The sequence below is a fragment of the Sturnira hondurensis genome, unplaced genomic scaffold (genome assembly GCF_014824575.4).
Source record: "Sturnira hondurensis isolate 20B ecotype Veracruz unplaced genomic scaffold, ASM1482457v3 Scaffold0017436, whole genome shotgun sequence".
NCBI classification, from domain to species: Eukaryota; Metazoa; Chordata; class Mammalia; order Chiroptera; family Phyllostomidae; genus Sturnira; species Sturnira hondurensis.
The window spans coordinates 11621565-11641419 of record NW_028090067.1 but is presented as its reverse complement, the minus strand read 5'-3'; the positions used below and the strand labels follow the sequence as shown (position 1 = coordinate 11641419).

Here is a 19855-nt window from a genome sequence, read left to right as displayed (position 1 = left end):
TAATAGGCAAAGTGAAAAACATATATGAACACATGCATATACATACATGTGTATATAATATATATACATTACATGTATGTATGTGATATGTATGGAAAAGCATGTACACACGAACATATATAGATGCAGGCAAGAGTGCTGCCACAAAGGGTAATAATGAAAACACTTCCAGAGACTAAAGGGAAACAGAAGGACTTCACGGGGCGTGCAGTACGAGAGAAGCAAGGTTAGGGGAGACCTTTGCACGGTATGTGAAGATCTGAAGGTTATAAAGCACTTTTGCAGTCGTGGTCTCATCTGGATGGATTTGTTTTCCTTATCCTTCTCACAATAACCTTGTGAGCTGGAACAAGATAGGGATCACGGATTCCCATTTTCTGGTGGGTAAACTGAGGCTCAGAGTAGCTAAGGGCCCTGCGCCATGTCATGTAGATGGCTGAAATGTGATGACTCAGAACCCGGAGTCCCGAGTCCGTTTCATCTAGGGTTGCAAGGTGGGCCACTACGGTTCCGATCAGAGTGTGGGTGGGTCAGAGGTGGTGGTGTCAGGTGCACAGGTAAGGGTTTTCCGAAGTGTGATATGCACACCACCGAGCTACGGTGTGATTTTAGGTCGGCCACAGATGAACGCTTTCAAATTAATAGTTGTGCACTTCAGTGTTCATCAGAAACCCCAAGTCTGTGATTTTGTGGACCTTTCTCAGGCAAGGCTAAATTGAAGCTACAGAGGGCCCCGTGATGGGTAATTTTAAGTGATAGAGCAGGCAGTGTGCAGACACGGCAGAACTGGTGTTGGATGCCAAGGACCGCAGCCGGGAATCACTGGCCCAGTCGTGGTGACTGGACCTTTCATGAAGACCCCGGGCTGCAGGGAAAAGGGTGACTCAGCTGGCAGACCCACTGGCTGCCTCTTGGCTGCCCCGGTGCTGCGGGGTGTGAGTTGAGCCGGTGCAGACACTAACTGCAATGCTAACAAACCTCTCTGGATCTTGCTTGCTTTCGTAGATTGCCGACTTCGGGCTCTCCAACCTGTACCAAAAGGACAAGTTCCTGCAGACGTTTTGTGGCAGTCCACTCTACGCATCTCCTGAAATTGTCAATGGGAGGCCTTACCGAGGGCCAGAGGTGAGCAGGAGCCTGCTCTGTCTGGCGGGCGGTGGGGTTCTTAGGGGGAGAAAAGGCCAGAGGGCCAGGGCTGGATCCAGGAGATATTTTTTTAAAAACCCCGAATAAAGAAAGAAAACTTTTCCTTGTATGATTACAAAAGCCATAACATATACACCCAGGAGAAAATGAAAAATTCTGAAAAGCCTAAAAGAGAAAATAAGTTTACCTGTAACTACCCACAAAAGATAACCAGTTAATATTTCTGTGACTTTTTTAAAGACTTTTTTCCATTGTAAATCTCCGCATTTAAAAAATAATTGAGGTCCTTGTATATGTGTATATAACTTGCCTTTTGTTAACGTTATACTGTGACATTTTCAAATTCATTATTAAAAATGTAGTTTTTAATAATGACACAGAGTTTTATTGTGTGAATAAATATCCCATAATTTAATCATGCCCCAAGATTTAGACAGATTTTTCAGTTTTTCCTCAATATAACAAAACAGATGAAACAAATATCAAACCAAACCCCCCTACCTCTGGGAGTCCCTACCTTTATGCAAATAATTTGACAGCCTGTATTTTTTTCTACTAAGGAAGTACATTTTAATTGTATCTTCTAATTCATGAGAAATGTGTTTCTCAGTATGCTTGAGGCTTTTGGGGCCCCTGGAAAAGATGTGTTAAGTGGAAATGTTGCTTTGAAAACGGGTGAGTTGTGAGTGACTATTTTCTTTAAAAAAAAAAAGGTCCTCTGTACAGAGAGATTTCATCCACTCAGTATTCCTTAAATAGCAGCTGTTCACTGGGTTGAAATGTTTCCTTCCAAATATTTATCCGTTTGAGAGTGTTTGGAGGCAGGGCTGGAGGCTGGAGAGAAGGGTGCCAGGAGCCTCTGCCAGTTACAGTGAAGAGGAAGTCTTTCTGAAGTAGGAATGTAAGGGAGGAGCATCGGATTCCATTTACAAAACTGTAGAAACTTGACACTGTAAATTTATCACAGATAATGAAGGCTTCTTTGATCTTCGAGGATCTGTTTCCGAGGTTGTAAGCTGGCAGCCTGTGATCTGGCCAGCAAGCATGCTTTATTTGGCCACGTTGCTAAAAAAAAAAAAATGAACGAACATTTAATAACTAGGAGATTTCACATAAAAGTCTTGTTAATGGTTTCTCTTGAAAACTCAAAGGACCCAGCAGTGCGGGGCCCACGTCACGATGAGGCAGCAGTTGGCCAAGGGGAGGCTGCGTGCTAATGGGCGAATGGACTCCTCAGTCTGTCCCGTGCCCCGCCCTCCACGCTGTAGTCCCCGGTTCCCTCTTGTTTTGTTCACGTGTGTTGTCTGCCTGGCTCCTGCAAGCATTTGGGTGTGCTGCCCGATCCATTTGAAGACGGTACAGGAAGAAATTGATTCCTGGATCAGGAGCGAAGAGCCCTGCATCCCAGCCTTAACCTCCATCACTGGGGTGGGACCTCTCGAGAAACTCTTGAGGTCCTTGTGCCTCAGTATTCTCATCTGTCAAGTAGGGGGTGAGAGTCATTCAGACCCCACCTATTTCTCAAAATTGTGGTGAGGGTCAAAGAAGATACGCTATTTGAGGGAGTTCTCTGTAGGTTGGGACCGTGGGTCTTGGTGTGAACTGGAAATGCCCCGCTGCCCTGCCTGTCAGTTGTCAGGCTGCCCCGGGAACCTGTCTGCCAGGTGCTGAATTCAGTTCCTGGGGTTCAGGGGGCTGGCTGCTCACACGCTGTGATGCTGATGGTTTGGAAGGCGTCCGGACTCTGCTTCCCAGCTCCTGCATGTCCTATCTCTCTGCTCCAGGTGGACAGCTGGGCCCTGGGCGTGTTGCTTTACACTCTCGTTTATGGAACAATGCCCTTCGATGGTTTCGATCACAAAAACCTCATTCGGCAGATCAGCAGTGGAGAGTACCGGGAGCCCACGCAGCCCTCAGGTGCGTGCTGGGGGAGGGTCAGGGGTTGAGCGGGAGTGGTGCGTACCTGCCCTCACTCACACTTTCTGCTTCTGTTTTGTCGTCTGGAAGGAGTCTTCCACTTTTCCACTTTCTTTTGTCCAGATCTTTGACTTCTGGCAAAGCTGGCTTGTGAGGCCGCTTTACCCAAACTTCCCCAAATGAAATTGTCAAAACGAGCGTTTTTCTACATGACGCGCAGGCTAGAGGTCCCGTTTGCTTGCTGTGTGAACCTGAGCAAATACCCGACTCTGTTCGGATTCAGTTTCTCCACTAAAAGTTAAAAATTGGGTAAAGGTATTACAGGAAGTCTCTTCCGAGCCATACAAAGCACCCTCCGTAGACTGTAAGTGCCCTGAGGGTGACAACTGCTCTTCCTCACCACGGTGCCCTGGCTGGGGGCTGTGATGTGTCGGCGCTGCTGTTTCATGACCTGTTGCTGCTTAACATCTCTATCCCTTCCCCGCCACAAACTCAGTGGTTTAAACAACAAGCAAGTAAGTGTGCCTCGCGATTCCCAGGGTGGGCTAGAGCTCTTCTGGCTTCGCCTGGGATTTCTCCAGCAGCTGTAGTCAGATGGCAGCTGGGGCTGGAGCTGCTTCTGGGACACCTCCACGTGGGCCCCTTCTCCATGAGGTGTCTCCCCAGGCTGCTCAGTCCAGGAGGGCGCCTGGACTTCTTACGTGGCAGCTCAGGGCTCTGAGGAGGAGGAAGGAGTAGCTGCCAGGCCTTCTTAATGTCTGTGTTTGGCAGCCAGATAATGTCACTTCTGCCGTGTTCCATCAGTCAGAGCAACCCTAAGCTCCATCTCTTGATGGGAGAGTGCCGTGCGTGGAGGGAAAGGGTGTGTACTGGGGCCATTCTGGGAATATAATGAACACAGATACTTCATATATGTGTGTCTGTGTGTCTGTACTCAGTATGGACACACACAGGCCGTTCCCATTATTGGTAGTTACATTCTCTAACGTTGCTGTGAATGCTGAGTTTGTGAGTACTAAGCATTGTTCCTCTGGAATACAGGGCTCCAGTCCTGTGAGCCTCTGGTCACACCATTTTTGACAACTGATCAATACGCAATCTTGTTTTATGTATGCTTCTGTTTAAAGATACCCCCTTAAAACATATTGTTAATTCATGAACACCGAACTCACAGCCAACCACACTCTAACTCATGCCTGAACGAGGCTTGTCTAACTCACATGTTTCCTCCAAAAGGCTCGCCACAGCCCTCTTGCACTTAGGAACTCTGGACGGCATTTCAGCACTACACCCGGGGGCATTTTGTACCATGAAATCACCGACACAAAGTACCAGCCTGCATAGACCGAAAGGATGCTTGTAAGGACATTTGTTAGTACAAGAGCAAAACAACGAGGCAGAGCGTTGTCCCTCGTTGGAGCTCACCTGAGAATGCACATGTGTATGTGTTTTCTGCCACTCTGTGTACTCTCAAATGACCAGGACGGCACCCTGAGTATTGATTTTGAGGTTACAAATCAATTGTAGTGAATAGGTGAATTTCCAAGTACAGAACCTGTGAATAATGAGCATTGACTATTATGTATTAGTAGATAGAGATATTCATATCTGTTTATATTTTTTCAATAAGCCAACTTGTTTTGGATTTTTTTTTGGAGAAATTTCAAGGTGACCTCTATGGCGGTCTTATTTACCTCACCACCTAACTCAAATTTCTGGTACATTATAGGGGTTCAGAAAATATTTGTTGAATGACTGAATGAACATTGTCCTGTCACTTTTCAGGGGTGCACCTCACCCCTGGCCCCCTTGCCAGGTGCTTGTGAACTACTCATTAGCTCACATAAGTGACGGGGTAGCGGGGAAGTGGTGCCTTCCCTCCATATAATTCAGTCCCCATTAGGGAAGCACGGTTTGATCTTTAAAGTCAGCTTATAAGCCGTGAGAGTCATTTGGCTCCTGTGGCCTCCTCGACATCCCTTTGGGGCTTTCCCCTAACTCTCTGGCAGCCAAAATTTGCAAATGGAGTTTTTCAGACGGGCGGTAAACTGATAGCAGACATAGATCAGCTCCCCGATCTGACAGCTCAGCACGCTATGGCTTATGTCAGAGAGGGAAAGGAGGTGAGCTCACGGGGCGTGGGGCTCAGAACCTGGCCAGGCCAGCCTTGGGCATGGCCCCTTTCACTACCCAGGTGTGCCAGGTCTGAGCGTCTCTCCACCCTTCTCTGTCATTCCCTCTCTGGGGAGGAGCCTTTGCCTCGTCATCTCAGCCCCAAATTTCCTTTTCGTGCCTGCACACTTTCCCAGTGACCCTGAGCTCTGCGTGTTTTATACAAGCCTACCTTTGGAGGACGAAAGAGAGCCATGGTAATCCATACCTGCTTTCTTTTTTGGTGAAATGATATTCCCCAGAGGAGTGGTGGGGCCCCGCGAGGGGCTGGGTCTGGATTCTTTCCCAGGTACCGGCTTTGCCCATTTGATAAAGACTAGAGTTGATGGAGAGCTCAGTGGTTGATGACATTCTTTCACTCGTATGGGAAAAGCATGCCAGGATGGGGTGACACGCGGGCCTGTGGTTCTAAGTATTGATGATGCTTTTGAGATACAGTCTGGAAGACTTTGGCTGGACCAGGACTCCAGCTAGAGCTTCCCAAAGGTGAGCATGACTCCTTAGCTGTTTCTGGAGTGTCATCCCTGTTGCAAAGCCAGGAGCTCCCACTAAGTCGTCTTCCTTTTTTTTCCTCTCTTGTCCCATAGATGCTCGGGGACTCATTCGGTGGATGCTGATGGTGAACCCCGATCGCCGGGCCACCATCGAGGACATCGCCAACCACTGGTGGGTGAACTGGGGCTACAAGAGCAGCGTCTGTGACTGCGATGCCCTTCACAACTCCGAGTCCCCACTCCTGGCTCGGATTATCGACTGGCACAACCGTTCCACGGGGCTACAGGCTGAGGCTGAAGCCAAAATTAAGAGCCTGGCGAAACCTGGAGCTTCTGAGGTCATGCTGGAGCGGCAGCGGTCGCTGAAGAAGTCCAAGAAAGAGAATGACTTTGCCCAGTCTGGCCAGGACTCCGTGCCCGAAAGCCCATCCAAGCTGAGTTCCAAGAGACCCAAGGGGATCCTGAAGAAGCGAAGCAACAGCGAGCATCGCTCTCACAGCACCGGCTTCATCGAAGGTGTCGTCAGTCCTGCCCTCCCCTCTGCTTTCAAGATGGAGCAGGACCTGTGCCGGACTGGCATGCCCCTCCCGAGCTCGCCTGAGGCAGAGGTGCCAGGTAAACTCAGCCCCAAACAGTCAGCCACCATGCCCAAGAAAGGCATCTTGAAAAAGACGCAGCAGAGAGAATCGGGTTACTACTCCTCCCCAGAGCGCAGTGAGTCCTCGGAGCTGCTGGACAGTAACGATGGGATGGGCAGCGGCATCCCGTCCCCTAGCCCTCCGGACCCAGCCAGGGCGACTGCCCACAGCCTCTCCTGCCGCAGGAAGGGCATCTTGAAACACAGCAGCAAGTACTCCACAGGCACCACGGACCCCGCCCTCGCCAGCCCTGACATGCCCACACTGGGATCCTTGCTGGAGCCCAGCATCCCCGCTGGGGAGGGCCTCTCCCGGAGCTACAGCCGGCCTTCCAGCATCATCAGCGATGACAGCGTCCTGTCCAGCGACTCCTTTGACTTGCTGGACTTGCAGGAGAAGCGCCCTGCCCGCCAGCGCATCCGCAGCTGCGTCTCTGCTGAAAACTTCCTCCAGATCCAGGACTTTGAGGGGCTCCAGAACCGGCCCCGGCCCCAGTACCTGAAACGGTACCGGAACCGGCTGGGAGACAGCAGCTTCTCCCTCCTCACGGACATGGATGACGTGACTCAGGTCTATAAGAAAGCGCTGGAGATCTGCAACAAACTCAACTAGCTCCCCAGCGTGTGGGGGCAGGGTGGGGGTGGGTACCAGGGAGGAAGGGAAGTAATGACTTGTGCTGATGAGCTGGTTACCTCTTTGCTGGCCATGATAATAGACGGGAAAAGGGTTGGTGCCATCTTTCTTGGCCTAGTTTGCAGCCTTGAGCCAGCAAGTGGGCTCTCTGCCAGTCCTGTCAACCGCCAGTCAGAATTTGGGTCCTGATTGGCATTGGCTTTATGGCACCTCCTAGAGGACCAGCTGCCCAGGGGAGGTGGTGTTGGCCAGCACTTAGGGAGTGGGGAGGAAGCAGATGGGAGAGGGAGCGTTTCCCTAGAAGTTGTCCAAGTGCTTCTGGAGGAGAGACAGGAGAGACGGGCCGTCTGCTTTGGGTGAGCTCAGAGCTTGCTCTTTCTCTCCTCACTTTAGCAAGCTTGGTCTGACAGCATGGGGTTGGCAAATAGATTTCAGCAACCTGCACTTGAATCGGTGATCGATTGACAGTGGCTGCTGGCTCTGCTGGTGTGAGTAGCCCAGGCACACGGGAAGCAGTACTGTGATCAAATAGTCATGGCTGCCGTGGAGATGGGAAGAGGGGCGGTAGCACTCATGCCATAGTTGCCATCCTTGACCTGGCAAGGCCCCTGGGAATTAGGTTAGGGCATCCTGTGGGATGCCCTAATGCTACGGTGTGGCATTTGTAATTTGCTATTCTACCTTGAATGGAAGACAGGACCTTGGTCATAGAGAAAAGGCTCTGAACTTGGCTAAGGACTTAGAGTCAGCCCAGAGTGATTTTTTGGCTTCTTTCCAGATGTCTGCCTTGTTCTTCAGTACAGCTTCCTAAGGGTGCATGGGGAAAGGATGGTATTGTCAGGGGTCTAAACTTCGGTGTAGAAAAGAGCTTGGGACTCTCTGTGGTCCTTGCATGGATGAGTGGAAACTGACCCACACCAGCGAGAGGGCAACTTACCGATTTCTTTAACATCTCAATATGAACTGGAATGCTGCCTCGTGGGTTCCTTCTCACCTGCACGAATGCTCTGAATTGGATGCAGTACTGTCCGTAGTCTCCAAAGGAGCAACTGGCTCAACCATTGGCCCTGTTTAGTAATAGCAGACGGTTTCCCCATCCACCAAATGTGGGATCCTCAGAGGTAGGCGAGTTTGCTTCTAGGCAGTTAGTGTGTAGGTGGGATATTGGGGGGAGGAAAGGAAAGTCAGGCAGAAGGTGCTTTCCCCCCAAATCTAGGCATTCAGTGCCATGGGTGTGAAGTCCCGGACTTTGGGGGCAAAGAATGTTTCATCCATTCAAACGAATAAGGTGTTGAAAGAGCAGAGTGGGTGGGAGGAAGCATACGGAGGAGGAGACATTTCCCTAAAAGTCATCCATGTGATTCTGGAGGGGGCAGAGGGTAGGACTCTTATCTTAAAAAGCAATGGGACTAGGTATTTAACTTCTGGACACCCAGATTGCAGGTGACGAGACATCGCTCCCACAGTGGGACATCCATACTGGATTTGGGATTAGTGGTCTTATTTGTGAATTTGGGATGACTTCAGTTCTACTGGCCTGGGGAAATGGAAACCTTTGTTTCAGAATGGCAGACTTCTGGTAGCCACCTAGAAATAGTATGTGAGGGTGGTGTCTTGGCATTTTTGGGAAAGCCAACAGGCAGTGGTTCACATGGAGATGGGAAAGAATTCACCTTAAGGCACTAAGAACATTCATTAGAATGAAGCCGCCCTTTCCCTGAGGACGTGGCTGCATTTCTCCCTTTTGCCACCAGCTGTGGGGTTTTGGCTGGTGCACTCCCTTCAGGTTGAGCTAAGTAATGTATTGTGGGAAGCTTCTCGGTTTCCTTTCATTCAATTCCACCTCCTTCCTGAGCTCCATCGTAGGTTCAAAAGGGAAAAAAAATTCTGTAGGTGGCAAATTGTGTGTGGAGGGTGTGTGTGGACATGGAGGGCATTCTGCAGCCTCGGGGCTCCCTGCTCCTTGTCTCGTTTTATGCAGCCTTTTCTGAGCACCCAGAGCCTCCATGCTGCTGGTCCCCGTGCATGGCAACTGGCCTGTTGGTGGCTGTCAGCGTGATTCAGGAATAACCCCTAGCTACTGGATGATTTTTTTTTTTTGCCTTCTGCCAAGTGATTGCCTCTGTTTAGTAGTTTCCAGCCTTCTAATTTTTAAATAAAAATGACACGATTAAGAAAAACCATTCTCATTCCCCCCAACAAAAAAAAAAAGGGAGAAATACATGTGTATGTTCTTTTTTGTCAATAAACCCAGACTGGATTCTAGCAAAGACAGGCCTTCTACCAGAGGCAGAGATTCTGGAGTGGAGTCCTGGTGTGCTGCTAACTAGCTGGTGGCCTTAGGCACCTGCAGAGTTTGGGGCACTAAGTTTTCCCTTCGTTGAGAGCTGGAAGGGTGGATTAGCTGGTCTCTCAGGCCCTGCCTGGTTCTGACATTCTGCTAAATCCTCAGATTCTAGATGTGAGGTTGGCTCTGTCTTTTCAAGGAAAACCTTGGAGTAGAGGGAAAAGCCCGGAAAAGCAACTTCCTCGCTTCCTGTTTAAGTCCTACCATCCCTACCAGCCAATCCCCAGCCAGCGAGGTCGTGCTTGGTGCCTTTCCACGGAATCACAAGTGGGAGACACTTTTATGACCTGGTGGACCAGGCCGGGGGTGCGATGTCGGCTCTCCTGGTCCCTTCCTCGTCTCCGTGGGCCTTTCAGTGTCTTAGTTTACAGGTCTGCCAAAGGAGTAGAATGATACTTCTTTTTACAGGTAGATTTCAAGGCATGATCAGTTTTCAGGAAGTGCTTCAAGACCCCAGGCGACATGAAAATGCTAAGAACTCGCTGAATTTCCATCCCTGTTGTAAGGTGCTGCTGCTTCAGATGACAGGGAGCACTTTTCTGGGTGAAATTCAGGTGAGTGTCGTCCGGGCCTGCTGTCTTGAGTACAAATGTGAATGATCGACTGACTGCTTATTGCCAAACTGGAAATGTTCTGTAGGGATTAACTGGCATGGTATCATTCCTAGAAGAAAAAAAAAAAAAGAGAGAGAGAGAGAGAAACTTGACTGCACATTTTTTTTAAGAAAAAAAATCCATGTTGTGACTTTTATTTAATTTCTATTTTTTTTTGGTAATAAAAAGTTGACTTTTTTATTTGAATTTGTCTTTTCTTATTTATTGGTCTGAAAGGCATTTCAAAGGTATTATAATAATATATTGGTGTAATTTAATTGGTGCGGCATGCTCTATGGCTCCAGTCAAAATTGGTTCTCACTCGATTGGTTTGAGCCCAGGACAGCCTACAGGGAAAAAAAAAACAAAAAAACAAAAAAACAAACAAAAAGCTGGATAACCACCCAAAGTGTTTGTATTTTCATTGGAAACTGATTTCTGTTTTGTTTTTGTTTCTGTTTTTATTTTTAAATTAAATAAATTGCAATGAACTGAACTGAACTGGGACCTGGCTTCTTTCTTTGGTTGTTTTTCTTTCCGTTAAATAAATGACAGAATGGGGGTAAGCAACAGAGACCCGCTCAAGCTGGCTTAAGCGCAGAAGGGGAGTTTATTCGAAGTTCTCAGCAGATGGGAAGCAGTGGGCAGTGCAGCTGGAACCAGGAACTGGAGACATGGGATCTTAGAAAAAGGCAGGCCCTCTTTTCTGTTCTTCTCTGTACATCAGCTTTATTCTTCTCTTTTTGTAGCCTGGCTTTCTTCTTCCTGACCTAACAATACCCACCTTGGCTTATCAGGTAACTTTCAAATGTACATGTTCTCAGTTCTGGCTTTCAAAGGAGATTACTGACCCGGTTCCTTCAACCTGGGCTAGAGAGAGCTTCAGAGGTTAACACAGCCACACTCTGTGCCCAGCCTTGGCTTCCTCAGTTCCTTGGTCTGTGCTGCCCGCCGCCCCCACCCCCGATCCTTGGCACCTCCTTCTATCCTAAGGGCAGACAAATCCCTAGTCTGATTGCTCAGAGTCCAAGATCCATTTGTCCTGTTTCCTAACAGAGAAGGCCGTGGCTCTGCCTGTAATAAAGTGGCATCCCGAATCCCATTTTGCCATTGTTCCTTTCTCAGAAAGATGTCCAGAAAACTCTTGGAAAGAAGGATGACTAATGGGGAGATTTGGGGTCCAGGGTCCCAGTCACAATATCGAATGACATTAAGCCCTGTCTTCGAATCAAACCGTAGGGAGTCATGCTCTTTAGGGAGCAGTGTTGGGAGATCAATGCCTGAAAAGCCTGACTTCCCAAGGAAATTGCATCTTTGACTCCTTACCTGGTCCCCCAGGAGAATGTCTGATGTAGCATGGCTATGTTTGGCGAACGAAACTGTAGGACACCTAGTGAATAGATTAAGTTTTGTAGTGTAAGTATGCCTCATGCAATATTTGGGGTAGGCTTATACCGAAAAGGAAAGATTATCTGAAATTCAAATTTAATTGGCATTCTGTATTTTATCTGGCAACCTAATCTGATGGGGCTTAATTGGCTAAATTCATTAGGTAGTGGTCATGGTAGAGGATTGGAGAATTGGTGCTTAGAAATTGTGGCCTGCCAGATTAGGACATGTCCATGCCTCTCAAGCTGGTCTGAGACAGGGAATTCCAGTTTGCAGTTTGAACTTGATTGCTATTACATCAAATTGCTTTGTATAGCTTTGGCCTCAGGCTTCTCAGCTGTCTGATGGGTATATTACTTGCTGCCTTACCCAACTGTTAACAGGGCTGTGAAGGATTGAGAGAATGTCTATGGAGTTTCTTTGAGTATAAAACTCAACATGAAAGGGAAACCATAGTTATTTCTTTACAGCCCAATATTCATGGGCTTTGGTCATTTTAAAGGCAATCTGCTTGGCCTGGAGGCTCTTAATTCTTGCTGTCGCCCCCCTCCACTATTAGCAGATGGGCCCGTCAGTCATTTTTCAGGGTAAGGGACTAAGGGGAAGTCTATGTAAAAGTGAATCCCTTTGGAAAGACATAATTCTGCAGCCAGATAGAGGAAATAGGATGTGCGTGGCCCAGGGGATGGACCAAATGTGACATAGAAGGGGTAGCAAGGAAAATAGGGCTTGCTGGAGTGACACAGATGACATGTCAACTGATAGATTGGTGAAGTTAATGGGGAGTGGTCACTTTAACGAGGAAAATTGAGAGAATTGACACTTACTGAGCTTCTACATGGTGCTCACATCATCCTTATTCAGTGGCAAGTGGCAGAAACACAACTCAGACCATGCTAAGGTGAATGAATTTACTGCTGAATTTACTCAGATGAATTTACTGCTTCATGTAAGTCAAAGGAGTGTATGTCTCAGGCACAGCTGGATCCAGACGTTCAAGTGATGTCATTGGCCTCTTTTTCACTCATTCTCATTAAATGTGGATTTCATTCTCAGGCTTTCTCTGCATGGCCACAAGAGAGCTCTTGGTAGTAATGGGGTAATAGGTCCTGTTAGTGTGTGATCCTAGAGTCAGAGATAGAGTCTTACCATCCTAGCATTTATGAGCCAAGGAAGCATTGTGATTGGCTTTGCTGGGATCATGTGTCTCCCTCCGGCCCAGTCACAGAATCCAGGTAGAATCATGCCCTGATTGGCCAGCCTGGAGCTTGTGCCCGCCTTGTGGTATGCTTGAATGATGGCTCCTTCAGAGTCACACAGTGGGGGAGGGCAGCTCTCCCAACAGAAGGGATGCAGAGCCAACAAAAAAAGTTATACCTTTTGGGCCTCAGCTATAAAATAGCATTAAATAGTATTAAATCATTCCTAACTTTGAGTTACTGTGAAAATTAAATGAAAGTACCTAATATAGGGCTTGACACATAGAAGATTTTAAATTGATACAGCTAGTTTCAGAAAGACAACAATATAATACAATAGAGAGAAAAGCTGTTTGTAAAATCATCTAAAATATGAGATAACCCAGCTGAAACGTGTTTAAACACTACAAGAGCTTTATTAGTTCATATACCTGGGATTCTAGAGACAGGGTGGATTTCGTGGTCACCTAGCTCTAGTGGGAGAAACAGATGAAAACAAGTAAACAAAGCCCGCCCCCGACCTCCATAACAGATTGTAATAAATGCTGTGAAAGAAATGGGTGGGGTGCAGAGATAAGTAATTAAGGGAGGGGAGTACACCTTGTATGAAGAGTGGTCCAGGACGGCATCTTGAAGAGGTGACTTTTGGGCAGAAGTCTGAAGATGAAGAACCAGCTGTAGGAAGAGTGAGCATTTCGGGCAGCAGGAGGAGCGTATGCAAGGCCCTTGTGTCTTCCAAACAGACTTTTACGGGGTTAATTTCTGGTCCGTTGGCACAGGACAACCCTGGGCCAGGGAGTGTGGTGCTTTGCCAAACAGATGTGGTGCCGTTCTAATGTGGACTGGCTGTAATCATGACTTTTCATACCCTTAATTACAAATGGCTGCTTCCTTCGGCAGGTGGTCCCCAGACGAGATACATGCCGCAACGTGCATTTTAAATGAGAATCTGTTTCCACTGCAGAAACTCACTGCCAGTTTATTGAAATCTATGGAAAGGATGTTTTTCATCCACAGAACTATGCAAAGTTTGGGACATGGAAGCGGAGCAGCGGGGATGCTCTGTAAAGACCAGAAAGTGCAGAGTAAGGGTTTCATGCCACAAAACCCCGCCCCACACTGTCACAACTGTCTGGTTCCAGTAGGGAACTGTGTGGAAACTGAGCCCTCAAGTTTGGCTTTAAACTGTGACAGTTACTTTTCTACTGATGAAAAATTTACACTGCCCTTTTCTACCTGACTTGGAATATGCACGAGTTTTGGATCAGCTGGCTCTCCCTCCTCTTCCTGTGCTCTCGTTTTCATTTGTGCATTCATCTGGATAGACTATGTTAGGCTAACGTGACACATAAGCCCTGAAATGTCAGTGGCTCAATATGATAAACAATGATTTCTTACTCTCACCAAGTTCGATACTGGTTGGGTTGTTCTCATCATGTTGTCTCCATGCAGACACTGGGCGATCTGAGCTTCTTCCGTCCTGTGGTTCTGCCATCATAGGGTCCTTCATGTCCAACTGGGGAGATGGGGAGAGTCAAGACCTTTTAAGAATCAGGCCTGAATGTGATGTACATCATTTGTGCCCACATCCCATTGGCCAGAACTCATGTCACCTGACCCCAACCTAACTTCCTGGATAGTCTTCAAGTCTATAGTACTTAAAAAGTGGAAATTAAAATTGAGTCATATGGACATGTAATGTCTCTGTCACAGCCTTAGTCTTCTTCCCATGGGAAGGTCCCAGCATAAATGAAAATCATTATTGCTAGTGTTAACCTAGTTCTCACTGAGCTGCAGGCAGTGTGTCTACTCTTTCACCCATCATCTCTTTTAGTGCTCTTCCTGTTCCCTTATCTCCTTCTGAACAGATGAGGAAACTGAGGGTTGGGAGTGTGAGGTGACTTGCCCAAGTTCCTCAACTCTTACACGTGCAGCTGGATTTTAATATAGCCCTGGCTGACTGGCTTCTGAGCCCAGGCACTTAATGGCTCTGTTGTGCCCCTGAGATGGTCCTTCTTCAAGTCGGGCTCCTTGATCACAAGCCCTATCCTGTCACCATCCCTGTTCATGTAAATGGTATTTTTCTGCAGAGCCTAAAAAGATACCATCAGGAATGAAGACACCGGCCCCAGTCACTCTCCAAATAAATATAGAAAGAGCCACTGTCCCCCAGTACCCCATTGATTCTATGTTCAAGAAGACCAGGCTCAGCAGATGGGATTAGTGGGGTTGGTTCAGGGTTCTTAGTTCCTCTAGAGTGGAATGGGATGGAAGAGTGAGTCTTTCTCCAGTCTGAGCACCTGCTATGGTTCAGAACTCAGTAGAGGGACAGTAGGTCTCCAGTGGTGGGGTTCCTCTTATCCAAAGCTGTGTATTCACACTCATCCCCCAGCAGGGCTCTCCATGCTGTTTCCTGTGCTGGGGACCCTGCTTCTGGAGGGCTGATTGCTCAAAGCGACTGCTTGGAGCCATATGGAAACACAGGATGCCAGGCTGGGCTGCATGAACCTACCTGGGGTCAGGCATTGCAACAGCGACTTCAGTCACACAAAAAGGATAGGGTTGCCATCCATGTCTTCGAAGCCCAGAGCAGGGTGATGACGCAGGCATGGTCCCAAACTGGAATTCCAGAGGAACATCTCACAGTCAGGAGACATTAGGAGTGGAGAACAGTTCATTTTGGAGGCAGCTGGAGAGAAGGGGTTCCAAAGAAAAAGCTATTCTGAGAAAGTTCTGCAAATTGGAATTTGTGAATCACTGAAGCTGAAAAACATTGGATTCAGCAGTGCCGAGGGCATTCCAGAAGCTTCAGACACCAGGCTTTGGATCCCAGGCAAAAGGAAGTGTGCAGAGCAGAAAGCCTGATGCAGACCTCAGAACCAGGCCTGCCAGTCAGCTCCAAAGAGGCCATGGTCATGGGTTCAGTCTCTATGAAGTACAGGTGGTCCCTGGCAGTGGTTGCTGCTTAGGCTGGCTTTTCATAAACACACATATCTGGGCATGATGGTGAAGTAAAGAGACACGGGGAGCTTGGGGAAAATTGCCTCCCCTTCTAGAGAAACAGATCATAATCATATGCTCAGGCCTTTGGGGGAATCCAGAATAGCGCGATGATGCTGTCTGTGAGATTAAGTTGGAGGTAATGAGAGTCCTCCCTGTAAAGAAGATTCCAAAGTGACGGAAAGATTCCAAGCATCTTCTCTGACAAAAATGTTATGAAACTAGAAATCAACAACAAGAAAAACACCAAAAAACACACAAAGACATGAAAGCTAAATAACATGTTATTGAACAATGAATGGGTTAGCAATGAGATCAAGGAAGAAATCGAAATGGTATCTTGAAAGAGATGAAAATGAAGACACAGCAATCCAAAATCTGTGGGACACTGGGGAATCACTCCAAAGAGGGAAATTTATAGCATTACAGGCCTATCTTAAAAAAAAAAAACACCAAAAAACAAAAACAAAAAAAAAAGAGAAAAAGCTCAAATAAACAATCTAACTTCACAGTTAACAGAACTTGAAACAGAACAATAAACAAAGCCCAAAGTGAGTAGAAGGAAAGAAATAACAAAGATTAGAGCAGAAATAAACAAAATAGAGTCTAAAAAATGATGGAAAAGATCAATGAATCTAAAGAGCTGGTTCTTTGAAAAGATAAGAAAGACTGACAAACCTTTAACCAGCCTCATCAAGAAAAGAAGAGAAAGGACCCAAATAAATTAAATCAGAAATGAAAGAGAATAACAACTGACACCAAAAAATACAAAAGATTTATAAGAAAATATTGTGAACAATTATAAGCCAACAAACTGGACAACCTGGATAAAATGGATAAATTCCTAGAAACATACAATTTTCCAAAAACAAATCAGGAGGAATCAGAGAATCTGAGTAGAGAGATTACACCTAATGAAATTGAAGCATCAATCAAAACACTCCCAACAGACAAAAGCCCCGGACGAGATGGCTTCACAGGGGAATTTAACCAAACATTCCAAGAAGAACTAACACCTCTCCTCAAACTATTTCATAAAATTCGAGAGGAGGAAAGTCTCCCAAACTCATTTTATGAGGCCAGCATTATCCTAATTCTAAAACCAGAGAAAGACACTACAAAGAAAGAAAATTATAGGCCAACATCTCTGACGAACATAGATCTAAAATCCTCAACAAAATATTAGAAAACCGAATTCAGCAATTCATCAAAATATCATTTACCACGATCAAGTGAGATCTATTCTGTGAATGCAAGGTTGGTACAACATTTGCAAATAAATAAATGTGATTCACCACATAAACAAAGGATGAAAACCACATAATCATATCAATGGATGCAAAAAAGCTTTTGAAAAAAATCCAGCACCCATTTATAATCAAAACTGTCAGCAAAGTGTGGATAGAGGAAACATACTTAAACACAATGAAGCCGCATATGACAAACCCGCTGCCAGTATCAGACTCAATGGATAAAAACCACAAGCTTGAGAATGAGAACTAGACAGATGAGGGATGTCCACTTTTACCTCTTTTATTCAACAAAGTACTGGAAGTCCCAGCCACAACAATCAGCCAAGAAGAAGAAATAAAAAACATCCAAATTGGAAAGGAAGAAGTAAAACTCTCTTTATTTGCAGATGACATGATTCTATACATAGCAAACCCAAGAGATTCCACCAAGAAACTACTAGAACTGATTAATGAATTCAGCAAACTAGCAGGGTCGAGCTGCATTGTTCTATGCCAGCAATGAACTAACAGCAAGAAAAATTAAGAAAACAATCCTATTCACAATTGCTTCAAAGAGAATAAAATATCTAGGAACAAACCCTAACCAGGGATGTAAAAGATCTCAGAAAATTTTAAGACACTGAAGAAAGAAATTGAAGAAGACACAAATAAATGAAAGTACATACTGTGTTCATGGATTGGAAGAATTAACATCATAAAACATCATATTACCCAAAGCAATTCATAGACTCAACAGAATTCCTATCAAGATTTCAATCATGTATTTCACAGAACTCAAACAAATATTTCAAAAATTTATATGGAACCACAAAAGGCCCTGCATAGCAACAGTGAATTTGAGAAAGAAGAACAAAGGTGGAGGAATCATGCTATCTATTATCAAACTATACTACAAGGCCTTAGTAATCAAAACAGTCTGGTACTGGCAAAAAACGGACACATAGATCAATGGAACAAATAGAGAGCACAAAAATAAACCCACAACTTTATAGTTAATTAACATTCAACAGAGAAAGCAAGCACATACAATGGGCTAAAGGTAGTCTATTCAATAAATGGTGTTGGGAAAATTAGACAGATATGTGCAGAAAAATGAAACTAGACCACCTTCTTATACCACACACAAGAATAAATTCAAAATAGATCAAAGACTTAAATGTTAGACCTGAAATCATAAAAATCCTAGAAGAAAATTAGACAGTAAAATCTTGGATGTTGCCCATAGAAATTTTTTTTATCAGATATATCTCCCCAAGCAAGGGAAAGAAAAGGGGGGAAAAAAAGCAAATGTGACTACATCAAACTAAAAAGTTTTTGCACAGCAAAGGAAATCATCAACAAAATAAAAAGACAACCCACAGAAGGGGAGGACATATTCACTGATACATCTGATAAGGGCTTAATACCTAAAATTTATAAAGTACTTACAAAACTCAACACCAAAAACCAAACATCCCAATTAAAAAGTGGGCAAAGACCCGAATAGACTTTTCTCTAAAAAGGACATACAGATGGCCAATAGACATAGGAAAAGATTCTCAACATCACTAATCATTATAGAAATTAAAATTAAAACCACAATGAGATGCCATCTTGTATCTGTCAGAATGGCTATCATCAATAAATCAACAAACAGTGCTGGTGAGGACGTGGAGAAAGGGGAACCCGCTTGCACAGGGGATGGGAATGCAGACTGGTGCAGCCACTGTGGAAAGCAGCATGGAGACACCTCAAAAATTAAAAATGGATCCATCTTTTGAACCAGTGATCCCACTTCTGGGGAGATATCTAAAGAAACCCAAAACAATGATTCAAAAGAACATAAATACCCCTATGTTCATTGCAGCATTATTTACAGTCACCAAGATATGGAAGCAGCCCAACTGTCCATCAATATATGAGTGTATAAAACAACAATGGCACATTTATACAATGGAATACTACTTGGCCATAAAAACGAAGAAAATTTTACCCTTTATAACAGTATGGATGCACCCAGAGAACATTAGGCTAAGTAGAATAAGCAAGTCAGAGAAGGACAAATACCATATGATCTCACTCATATATGGAATCTAGTGAACAAACTGGACTAAAAAGCAAAACAGAGACAGACTCATAGATGAAGAGCAGATGACAGCTAGTTGGTCATGGTGGGGGAGGTTAGGGGGTGGAGGGATTGAACAAAAAGGAAAAGGGACTCATGGACATGGACGACAGTGTGGTGATTGCTGGGGGGAGGGGACTATGCGGGGACTAAATGGTAATGGGAAAAAAATAAAGATTAAATAAAAAAAAGACACAGTCATCCTCTAAGGTTCCAGTGCAGTTGCACATTGGTACTTTGGTGTTACCCTGAGGTCTTTCCTGTCCTTGTATCTTCCATTCAGTTTTATCCACTCATGATTCTGCCACTCTAGCCAGTGCCAGCCACCTTGCTCACAGCCAATGTCCTGACCCTCAGTGCTTTGTTCTTTCCTCCACCTCACCTGCTGAGCCACATCTGCCTTCTCCTAGAGCTTAGAATCTTGCTTGCCTTTGATTTTACCCTCACACTCATTCCTGAAATGTGAGCACAGCTGTGACATCCTAGCGTGGACCCTGGGATCAGCCTACCCCCTTTACCTTCAGTAGGTGGCCTTGTTATCTCACACAGTACCTAATAAATAATTGGGAACCAAACTTATAAGCCAGAGAAGTCAGGGGTCTTAGTCCAACATAGATACCAATGCCAAGTTGGGAGACCTTAGTCTTGGCCTTTGTGATCTTGATCCACTTGTACTCCCATTCTGGACTTCACTATTCTCGCCTGCAAAGGGAGGCATTGTATGGAAGCAGTGATTTTCAAAGTCTGTTCTTGGGATCATCTTAAAGTGTGCTCACCTGGGTCAAGGAGACGAGAAAGAAAGAAACCTGAACTGCTGGGATTTATTAGAAAACCAACCCACATGTTAACCTAAACTGTTTCATTTTATCAGTGTATTGTGCTTTTTGAAACATTTTTGTGTGAAGGGTAAGATTCATGGCTAGAAAATTTTTTTAAAAAGCAGCGGGTTATGTAACTTTAGTTACTGGTG

The 19855-nt window shown here is 45.6% G+C and overlaps 1 protein-coding gene across 1 annotated transcript in view; it reads left to right on the top strand.

Annotated features, from left to right (window-relative positions):
* NUAK1 (NUAK family kinase 1) overlaps positions 1-10329 on the top strand; it is a 72707-nt gene extending 62378 nt beyond the window's left edge. The window contains exons 5-7 of the mRNA XM_037067836.1: positions 1006-1125; positions 2931-3063; positions 5823-10329. Coding sequence (XP_036923731.1) covers positions 1006-1125; positions 2931-3063; positions 5823-6979 — 1410 coding nt within the window. The 3' untranslated portion in view covers positions 6980-10329. The remainder of the gene's footprint in view (positions 1-1005; positions 1126-2930; positions 3064-5822) is intronic.
* Positions 10330-19855: the final 9526 nt, after the last annotated feature.